The 11,707-nt window shown below is 35.2% G+C and overlaps 1 protein-coding gene across 1 annotated transcript; it reads left to right on the forward strand.

Annotated features, from left to right (window-relative positions):
• The first annotated feature begins 16 nt into the window (after positions 1-16).
• med21 (mediator complex subunit 21) lies at positions 17-9,342 on the forward strand. Its single transcript, XM_082166862.1, has 4 exons — positions 17-130; positions 1,068-1,182; positions 1,276-1,376; positions 7,387-9,342. The coding sequence occupies exons 1-4, from the start codon at positions 89-91 to the stop codon at positions 7,564-7,566; spliced, it is 438 nt and encodes a 145-aa protein (XP_082022988.1). The 5' UTR covers positions 17-88; the 3' UTR covers positions 7,567-9,342.
• Positions 9,343-11,707: the final 2,365 nt, after the last annotated feature.

Consider the following 11,707-nt stretch of genomic DNA (forward strand, 5'->3'; position numbering starts at 1 on the left):
GCATGCGCGACTTCATCATATGGTATCACGTGATCTCGCTTTGAACTCCGCGTCGGCGGAAACGGAAAAGTAACGAGAACGCGCCAACATGGCGGACAGGCTAACGCAGCTTCAGGATGCTGTTAACTCCGTAAGACTCGTTTAAACGTTTATTTCATTATTTATAAGTTGCAGAAGACGGCAAATAGCGTCAAATCATATTTATTCAGTAGTCTAGTTCATGAAGTCATATTATGTGGAAGAGGTCATATTAATATACTGCAGCGTATGAAGGTTTTAGCATAGCATTCAGTTGAGAATGAATAAACAATTCAAGTTTGCACTTTAATTTGTACAGAAAGACGCTAAAACTTTAATTAAAGTAGTAGGTGTTATTTTAAAGTATGTTTTAATGGGAAATATAAATGTTTTACTAGGTCAATTGGGATTAAAATGTCATTCTTAAATTTACATTGAGTTTAATAAATGCATACCGGCATATAAAATATATGAAAGTAATTCATACATTTTCATGCTATAGAGTCAGTTTTGAATATACAATTATTTCATTATTTATTATTATTCGTTTGTGACATTGTTTCTTTTCTTAGAGTGTTCTTTAAAGTCTTTTGTATTGTAACGTTACTCTTGTTTTTACATATTTCATATATATATTTCATATATTTAACATGGTAACACCTTACAATAAGGTTCCATTTGTTATCTTTATTTAACATTAACTATCAATGACAAATATTTCTAAAGTGTTTATTAATTTTGCTTATGGTAATTCCAACATTTACCAATACACATTAATACAATCAAAAGTTCTGTCTGTACTGTAAAAAAATTATTTGTTCATTGCTAATGTTTGTTTAGTTAATGCATTAACTAATGGGGCATTATTTTAAAGTGTTATCCAAAACATTCACACATTATTCACAATATTAGCAGTAAAGATATGAAGTTTTACAACATTTCACCATGTTTATTGAGCAAAGACAAATACCCAGTAAACAAAATGCACATGTGTATTGTATGCTTGCGCTGTGTGTTTGATTTGTTGCTGTGATGTGTGTGTGTTTCAGCTGGCGGATCAGTTCTGTAATGCGATTGGAGTCCTGCAGCAGTGCGCACCACCGGCCTCGTTCAGCAACATCCAGACCGCCATCAACAAAGACCAGCCCTCCAACCCCACAGAAGGTGCACACATCTGCAGCTAAAGTCAGGGCTGAAGGGGGTGTGAGGAGATATCGCTGCTTGTTTAACTGGCATGTCTGTCTTGTGTTGTTCTAGAATACGCTCAGCTGTTTGCCGCACTGATAGCAAGAACAGCAAAAGATGTTGACGTGCTGATCGACTCTCTGCCTAGTGAAGAATCGACGGCTGCACTGCAGGTACATTTATCTGCATAATTATCCACTCTTTCAAAACGAGCCTTCTGCGCTTTAAAGGTGTCTATTCGGCTTTTTTTCCATATTCATCTTTCGTTAGTGTGTAATGTTGAAAAACCTCTGCAAAGTTACAAATATTCCAAAATTACAAAACTCCCTGAAACGCCTCTTGAGTTTCTTCGGGGAACGAATAAATCACAATATTCCTCATTTAAATAATTAATACGCAGGATAAAGGGGCGGGGCCTGGTTGAGTTAGTTAGTAGTGTGTTGAAACTGGTGGTTATGGTAAGGGGCGGGACATTTCCCAAACACGCTTGAAGCGCTCGACCAATCACAACACACTGATCCAGCCGACCAATCAGAGCACAGTGTGCTTTTCAGAAGGAGGGGCTTCATAGAGACAGGAAGTAAACGGAGCGTTACTGACAGACTGGGAAGAGAGGAGCCGCAACAATGGAGAATATGAGGAAAATACGTTTTTTTTTTCACCTCTACCTGACACCTGACTTTGTAAAAGGGCATAATAGGTCCCCTTTAAAAAAAAAAGGGGGGTTGGCACTAAAACAACTAAAATAAATTATTTTTTATAATCAGTTTGTGCTACATATAATCCTTATTAGGGCTGCGCAATATATCGAAATATCGAAAATGTATATATCGCGATATGCATATCGCAACGGCTTGCAATAACTGGGGTCATGATCAAAAGACAGAGAAAATCACAGCTCTCGGCTGAACAACTTTTGTAGCTTTAATAAGAATCAGGATATATTTAATTCATACAGTGAAAACTAAGCAGTGTTTTATTTTACATTTGATTATTCAGTTTCTGTTGTTAAATAACCCTGATGTAGGATAACCTGAACCCCACTGATGTTATAATAACACTTCTGATGATACAGTAAAACACTGATGTTCACTTTCAGAAGCTGTACGGATGTTTTCTTGTCACAAAAAGAATGTGAAAAACTTATGTAGGTTATATAATAGATCATTTAATTAAATTTTACACACTTTAAGCATTATCGTATCGCATATCGAATATCGCATTATTTAATGAGTTTGCATTTTTGTTCAATATCGTGATCCTTATGCATCTGTTTCCAAAATAATTAAAATTATGCAAATAATTAGAGATCGACCGATATAGATTTTTTTTTTATAACCAATACCAATTATCTGCATGTTTATGTTCCCGATAAACGATATTGAACCCGAATATTTATTTGTTTAATTTCTGTTTTTGACAATTATATCAACAGCATTGAACTGAACAAACGGTTTTAATACTTTTTTAAATACTTTAATTTATGCAATTTCACTTCCTCCTCACATACAAAACAAAACACACTTCTACGTCAATAAATAGAGTCTGAAATACAGTACACCATCACTAAAATGCCTTTTTTAATAAAATCTTTGATCAGATAAACAAACAGGTAACGAATATAGCATGTAAAATAGCATGTATTTAAAAAAATAAAATAAAAACAAAGTATAGTAAGCATAAAACAGTCTAAATCGCCTGGATTTAGAAAAAAACAAACATTACTAATTAATTTAGTGTATCTTAATAACTCCAGTTGCATCTTTTTACTTATAATAACAGCTCTAAACAACAGGCACAATTAAATTACAAAGTCTAATGGAGAACATAAATAAATGACATCAACTCCTCATAAATATATGCATTAATTTTAAACTACAGTTTTAAAAGGTTCATGTGTTGTTTGATAGAATAAAGAGTGAAGAGAAGGGAACGCTCTAGAATATTAGCTGGAATACGCAAACATTGTCAGAAAAATTACGCAATTCAGCGCAATTACGAGTCCATTTCATCTGGCATGTTATCAGAAATATTAATAATGTTTTGGAATATGAAATACCTGCTGACAGAGCGCTGTTTTTATCTGTGCGTTTACACACAACTTCTCTCGTGGAGATGGTAATTTCCACAGAGCTGTGATTATTTAGATGTTTATTATCAAAATAAAGGTTATATAGTAGATTTAAATATAATTTAAGGAGTTTTAAACAAGTGGATCGTGTTAAAGCGGCGAACGAAGGCCATACTGGAGCATCTGATCATCAACCCTGTGAGTGAACGGCATGAACACAACTTCATGAGACGACTAACATTATAATAAAGGTGCAATATTTGCATAGACAACAGATAGTGAATTTAATTCATGTAAATACTGGGACAGGACTTGACGGATTTCGTGCACTTCTCAAAATGCCCTCAAGATGGCGCCATTTATCTGTGAATATGATATAAACCAAATTGACTAAAGATTAATCAAAACTTTGACATACGTAAATTATTATTAAATGTATTTAAGGCAATGAACTGTGGTTTGCAAATGATGTAATCAAATAAAAACGACTTTACAGTATCATTGAGTTCAGTTTATGTAATTTCAAGCATATATTCTTACGTTCATGCGGTCTTAAAACTAAGGTTGTACAAATTGTTGTTGTTTTTGAATGAAAAGCGAACAGGTGTTTTACATCCAGAACTCACCTGTTGTATTCTGTTGCACTTTACCGTCATTTATCTGAATGCAGCTGTGTACTTTATTTGTTGTTGAGTCCAAGACCAATAGAGTTGAATCTAGTCTAATTCGGTCATTACGTGTCAAAGGTCCTCGACGAAAAGGATTATTATTATTATTTTTTCTGGTGAAAGAAATGCATAAACGAAGAAGAAAGTAATACATTTAATATTTTGGCTGAGTATTGACATATTGACTCAGGTATATTCTATGCATTTGTGTTGATAGAAAAAAACGAGATGCATTTCTAGTTTCAACATTATTTGTTGTTCAGATATTCCTCTTTAAAATAAGTATCAGCTGTATGCATATGCAGCCTCTTTTGAGCACGTGTACAATTGACCAATTTACTCACAGAGATCTCCATAAACAAGATCTCCGGTATTGAGCCATATAGTGCCTTTAAAATGAAGATACCAAAAGAAAAGTTTAAGAACTAGAATCTAAAATTAAATGTAATGTAAAATGATATTAAGATATCTTAAATACTAGGGCTGGGCAAAAAAATCGATTTTTCGATTAATCGTTTTTTAAAATGTGGTCGATTCAAAATCGATTCTCAAACGCCAAGAATCGATTTTTTTCCATCTTTATGTATTAGTTTTCCTCCACTGTTCATAGGCTTGCAAACTCAATTTTATAGCTAATGCTGTGAGATTTTATGGTAGTTTTATCTAAATCATAAAATAACCTCAATTAGTGCTGCACGTTTAATCATATCGCAATCGCTATGACAAGCCTATACGCAATTAGGCTATATGACCAAAATGCTGCCAAAATGCTGTCGTGACTGTGACAGAAAAACTTGCGATGATATCGTGCGTGCGCACAAGACAGCACAGAATAGAATTATCTTTCGCGCTTGAACGAAGAACACACACAATTATGCCAAAATGTATTTTTGTCGAGTATCTTTATAACATAAGAGCAGTCTTATGACGAACGTGAAGAGTTGTGCCTCGTGAGAGAATGAGGCGCGTGTGAGTTCCGCGTCTCGGTCAACAGCGGCTGGTCTTAAAGGGACAGTACACTGTAGCCACTAATTATCTCTGTCATTTAAGTTAATCAAAGAACAAAGAGAACAGAGAAAAACACTCACTGCTCTTGAATAAAGAACTTTTGTAACTTTGATTAGTCAATATATAATTTATAATTAATGCAACACAGACTGTTTGATAATTTTATTCAATTTCTGTATGGCCTAGCTGTTAGACAGGAAGGGCACATATTATATTATATGCAACGTTTTTATATGTGGGTTTATGTGAGGATTGTTAACCTGTTTGATCAAGACATGCGACTGTTCTGACTTGTCCAATTTTCAGCATCAATTTTTCATCTTGCATCAAAATCCTGTCTATTCATTGTATGCATTTGAAATATAGAGTTGGGTTCTGTTTTAATGTACCCAAGTGTACCTAAAATAAAAAGAGTTTAATATACAGGTTTGTAGCTCTTAATTTCTTTTTATTAATTAAACACTTGAAAACTTGTTCACTTTTTTTTCTTTTCTTTTTCTTTTTTTAATAAATATAGGATTTGTATTTAATATTCATTGAGTGAGTCGAATCGAAATTAATTTAGAATCGAAATTGGAAAAATCGAATCGAGAATCGAAATCGAAAATCGAATCGAGAATCGAAATCGAATCGAATTAGAGCTTGCGAATCGAAATCGAATCGAATTGTAACATCTGAATCGATACCCAGCCCTATTAAATACTTCTGGAGTGACAGGCATGCAAACTTGAGGCAAAAAAAAGAGTGCTTTTCCCCATCTTATGAACGGTCACTGTTGGCATATAATGCAACAAAGATGGCTAAAGTCAACAGATTTAACTAACCAATTTCTGTGTAAAAATAAAATAATGATGTTACCATCATGTTGCCATGACGTCAAGTCATTTTTAATAATAATAATAATAATAAATTACATTTATATAGCGCTTTTCTCGGCACTCAAAGCGCTTTACATAGAAGGGGGAATCTCCTCAACCACCACCAATGTGCAGCATCCACTTGGATGATGCGACGGCAGCCATATTGCGCCAGAACGCCCACCACACACCAGCTTACTGGTGGAGAGGAGACAGTGATGAAGCCAATCAGTATATGGGGATGATTAGGAGGCCATGATGGACGGAGGCCAAGGGGCAAATTTGGCCAGGATGCCGGGGTTACACCCCTACTCTTTCGAAAGACATCCTGGGATTTTTAATGACCACAGAGAGTCAGGACCTCGGTTTAACGTCTCATCCGAAGGGGGATTTTTACCCCCTGTAATAATCATTTGGCCCCAAATCTCAGTCGAAAATGGTCATTTTGACCCTCCTGTACAAAATATTGGAATACTCAGTAAATACACAGTACAGGCCAAAAGTTTGGACACATTACTATTTTTAATGTTTTTGAAAGAAGTTTCTTCTGCTCATCAAGCCTGCATTTATTTGATCAGAAATACAGAAAAAAAAAAGTGATGTTGTGATATATTATTACAATTTAAAATAATTGGTTTTCAATTTATTATACTTTAAATGATCATTTATTTCTGTGATGCAAAGCTGAATTTTCAGGATCATTACTCCAGTCTATCACATGATCCTTTAGAAATCATTCTAATATGATGATTCATTATCAAAGTTGGAAACAGTTCTGCTGCTTAATATTTTTTCATAACCTGTGATACTTTTTTTAGGATACTTTGATGAATAAAAAAATAAAATAAAAAAAGAAGCAAATGTTTTAAAAATTGAAATCTTTTGTAACAGCAATATACACTACTGGTCAGTCATTTGGGGTCAGTAATTTTTTTTCTTTCTTTTTTTGAAATAAATCAATACTTTTATTCAGCAAGGATGTGTTAAATTGATAAAAAGTGATAGTAAAGAAGATTTATATTATTAGAAAATATTTTTTTATTTTGATTAAATGCAGTTCTTTTTTTAACCTTTTATTCATCAAATATATTAGGCAGCAGAACTGTGTCCAACACTCATAATAAATCAGAATATTAGAATGATTTCTGAAGGATCATGTGATAGACTGGAGTAATGATCCTGAAAATTCAGCTTTACATCACAGAAATAAATGATAATTTAAAGTATAATAAATTGAAAACCAATTATTTTAAACTGTAATAATATATCACAATATTTAAAAAAAAAATCTGTATTTTTGATCAAATAAATGCAGGCTTGATGAGCAGAAGAAACTTCTTTCAAAAACATTAAAAATAGTAATGTGTCCAAACGTTTGGCCTGTACTGTACATCCATGACATTTAATATTTGGGCTTACATAACTATTTATGTTTCTCTGTCTTCAGAAAAAAATGACAAAATCTAAAAATTGAACCGGGGAAGTTTCTGTAATTTAGTTGATTTGACATGGAATGACACGATTTTATACCTTTTTCTCTACATGTCATTTAATCGGTCGCCTCGCTCTTGTTTGACAGGCTGCCAGTTTGAGGCAGCTGGAAGAGGAGAACCAGGAGGCTGCGGCGCGACTGGAAGAAGTGGTTTACAGAGGAGACATGTTGCTGGAGAAGATCCAGTCAGCGCTAGCAGACATCGCTCAGTCACAGCTTCGCACGCGCAGTGGTGCCCCGAGTCAGCCGACACCCCCAGAGTCCTGACACCGACCCGACACAACCAAACATGGACTATATCATCTGTACACAGCAGGGATTTTATACTCATCCTTCAGCAACTGCAGGAGATCATGTGTTAAATGTACAGTTTTGTTTCTGGACTGAAGAATGATTCTGATTTCATTCTGTATGGCAGAGTAAGTGCCCACTGTTTCCCATCGCACATGTTTATTATGTGACATCCGGCATTGTTTTCTACCTGATAACAGTATATGTTCAGCATCCATCAAACAGCCCCTTTCTGCAATTAACAAGTCAGCGGCTGGGTAAGTTTTGTATATTTAATGATATTTTTTTTGTCTTTCCAGGATCATGCTGTTTTTGTTTTGTTTTGAAAGGAATTTTGTCTTTGTGTTTAACCAATAAAATATTGTTGTATAAAGGGCTTGTTATTCATTGCAAATTGAATTGGGAATGTGGTAATTTGATACATGCAATGCCATTGTTACTGAATGAGTGAAGAGTAAAAACTAAATTTATACAAATGATGTCTAACACACACACACACACACACACACACACACACACACACACACACACACACAACAGATCTTATTTTGTTCCTATGACTCCATTTATCCAACTTATTTCGTGAACAAATGCTTTTGTTGGTTCTGGTTGTTATATGCTGTCCAGAAATTGGAAATATTACCTCTAATATTTTTGTTTAATGTGTTCTAAGGAAGTAATTTTTTATTGTATTATTTACTATTAGTGAGAGTGCTGCCATTTGCCGGTCAAATAAGCGAATTTAATGTACAGAAACATATTTTGATGTTTTCTTCGTAGTGATGGAGAGCTTCAAAAGTTCAACAGTTTTCTTTTCTAGTAAATTAAAACTTGCAATAAAGTAAAAAAAAAAAAGAAGAAAAAAGTCATCCAATAAGAGCTCGTTATTTAAGGACGTCAGTGTGGCGTCGTCGTTCGCGAAGTGCGGAATTTTCCAGAAGACTTATGAAAACGAGTCATTGACGAGGTAAGTCTGCAGTACAGAATATTATTAATACCATTTAGAACTAGCAAAATATTAAGAAAGAATTTCTGATGAACATTTAAAACATTCAAATCGCTCCTTCTAAAACATTTAACTTTTACTTTCCAAGCCATAATCAATTTTAAAAAGTCCACGAAAACATATCAAACTTAAGAATGTAAAAACATGTAGATTTATGACTTGTAAACATTTTATTTAATCAGAATACATAACTTACTTTGATTTTGAATGGTCGTTAATTTAGGATCACGTGATGTAGTTACAGCAGAGGTTAACGGGTCATGTTAACTAGCTTAACTAGTCCACTTTAGCTGTCAGTCAGGTGGTATAAATGTACCTGAGACTAACATGTATTGATACTTTATGTATTGTGAAGCACAACATACTGATTTATGTTGTATTACTTCATCCTAAATGCTGTATGTACTGTGGTAACTGCCATAAAGTTAATACATTTTATGTAAAATAAACACCAGGGCCTATAAGTCATACTAATTAAATCTACACACAAGGTTGAATGACTGTAAAAGCAGACTTAAATACATGGAGAATTAAGGCTACGCTAGTTTTTCAAGCTGTTCTTTTTTTTCCACCTGCCATCTCATATTTACATTATTGTTTTGTATTCATATTGCCAGAAAGTAACTTTTGTAATACTTCTGGAAAGTGTCAGCTGATGCCATTCATAATCTCTGCATCGATCGTGTCTGTAAATCCTAATTTGTCATTTGGTCTTTTGAATAAAAGCTGAACTTCTTAACTTCTTGGATGTTAGCTGAAGCGTTTTCTCTCAAGTTTCTTATATTTAGATTCTAGTTTTCTCATCTTCTCATTCAAATGGGTTTGCGGACTCATCAATAAAATGTCAGAATTTTTTTAGAGCATTATTATTATAATGATGAGCATGTGGGAATGTCAATTTCCACAGATCAAACATTGAGATTATATTGTGAGGGAGTGAACGGGAGATACTCAGTACTCAAAAGGTTTTGCATCCACTCACTGCAAAAAAAAGAAAGAAGAAAAAAAAAAGTGCGTTAACAAAGTCCTTAGTAATTGTGAAGCTGAAACAAATCTGTAAGGGTTTGTAACACAGTATTAATCACCTGTCTGAACTCATTGGGTTTTTCAGGAGCTCGTTACAGTGATCAGTCATTGCCACAAAGTTCCCTGAAGTTCGAGATTCAGATCAATGGGCGCTGGTTCGAAGTTTTTGGAGAAGTCGATCCATGTCAGTGAGCTCAGTGGTCCTCCTGATCCGGGTTCGAATCCTGATCCGGGTTTGAAATCCGGTCCTGGAGTTCCTTTGGCCGGTGTCTTTGCGTTTAAACACCAGTAGGTGTTTAAAAAAAAAAAGATATGCCCCCCCAAAAAAGCATGGAGAGTGTGAAAGTGCCAGTGGCTCAGTGGTAATGAGCACATTCTTCTGGTGTGGAGGACTTGGGTTTGAATCCTGGGCTGGGTGCTGGAGCAAGTGATGGTTGCAGTTGGGCAGGATCTGAAGATTGGAGAGTCCAGCAGGATGAGGACTGAAGAATGTGGGTTGAGCAAGAAAAGATGCCATAGTCATTAAAATAATTCAAAGTACACATCTTGATGTAAAACATCGCTGCTGGTTATCTTCCCAGAAATCCCCAGGGGGAGGAGTTAGGATATTCCCTCCCCCCTTTGTGTCCGACCGTCTCTCGTGCTCCTGTCTGATCCAATCACTTGTCTCGGATCAGGACCAGGAGACTGTTCCTCAACGCAACCATGCTTCAGTGTCCAGGCCGGTTTTGAACCGGGATCCTCCCAACCAGGGAGAACATGCTCACACCACTGAGCCACTGGACCTTCCACACTCACTCTGCTTTTTTGGGGGGCATGTCTTTTATATTTGGACCAAACCGGTGAAACTAAAGATTTTCACAACAAAGAGAGGGATTTGAACCAGGAATCTCCACATTAGAGAGCAACGCTCAGACCGCTGAGCCACTGAGCTTCCACTCTTATACTACTTTTTTTGGGGGGCATGTCTTTTTTTTCTCCTGGACAAACCTGGTGAAACTGAAGCATCGTAAGAGCGAGGCTCGAACCCAGGTTTCCCACACAGACCCGCAACACTCAGACCACTGAGCCACCAGTGCGGTTTCATGTGGCCTTTAAAACCACTGTTTTTTTCCACCCTGAGCAAGACTTTGGCCACAAACCGATGATTTGAACTTGGGAACATACTCTGAGATCTAATGTTTATTCATTTCAGTTGCCTTTGCATGTGTTGCATGTGAATCGAACCTATAATCTTGTTGACCTTATTGTATTATTAGTGCCATGCTTTATCAGATGAGTTGCAAAAAGCTTTAAAGTGAACATTTCAAACAACCACATGAAACACAAAGTGTCCATTTAGTGAGTTATTGCCTAAAACTACCAAGATCTTCTGACATCTAAGCACTGCTGAAAGTTTGATGATGAGTCAAAGAGCTCAGTTATTTAGTATATGTCCATATTCAGAGACTCATATGTCTCTTATGAACTGGTCTTTCAGTCTCCCATAAAAATCCAAACCATCTATTAATGCTTTCTTAACTTCTTTTGAACAACAGTGATAAACTACTATCACACTATGGCATCATTCAGGCCTTTTGGCCCTGAAAATGGGTTGAAAAACTTTGTAATTTCCAGCAGAAACAAACATTTTTGATTATGAAACTTTTATTAAAAGTACAAAACACATTCAGACAGTTTAGAAAGGACATATGCAGGGCAAGTTTATTTATTTAGCACATTTCATACACAATGGTAATTCAAAATTCTATGCATAAAAATGATTTAAAACTAGGCAGATAAAAATGACAATCACACTAACACAAGCATTAATATGCACAATGAAAAAAATATACAACATATAAAGTGATTGTCAGTTAAGTCTATGACAGATTCTCATGTCACATGTTAATTTTATATTATCTTATATTTTTAATGATGATAAATCACTTCAAGTGCCAAATAAATGCAATTAACGTTAACATTTCACATGAAGTTGGCGTTTGTGTATTTTTATCTTTTACTCAGAGCTGCCATCTGATGGTCACATAAGTGAATTTATCATGCATTTTTAAAATTCTCCACTAGACGGCGTAAGAATTACAG

This window comes from Leuciscus leuciscus (genome assembly GCF_965113295.1).
Source record: "Leuciscus leuciscus genome assembly, chromosome: 4".
Taxonomy (NCBI): domain Eukaryota; kingdom Metazoa; phylum Chordata; class Actinopteri; order Cypriniformes; family Leuciscidae; genus Leuciscus; species Leuciscus leuciscus.

What these genes read in the sequence shown, in the direction of transcription:
- med21 (XM_082166862.1), top strand. Translation starts at nt 89, where the DNA reads ATGGCGGACAGGCTAACGCAGCTTCAGGATGCTGTTAACTCC. An exon ending in TTCAGGATGCTGTTAACTCC is followed by an intron (nt 131 to 1,067) that starts GTAAGACTCGTT and finishes TGTGTGTTTCAG; the next exon opens with CTGGCGGATCAGTTCTGTAA. An exon ending in GCCCTCCAACCCCACAGAAG is followed by an intron (nt 1,183 to 1,275) that starts GTGCACACATCT and finishes GTGTTGTTCTAG; the next exon opens with AATACGCTCAGCTGTTTGCC.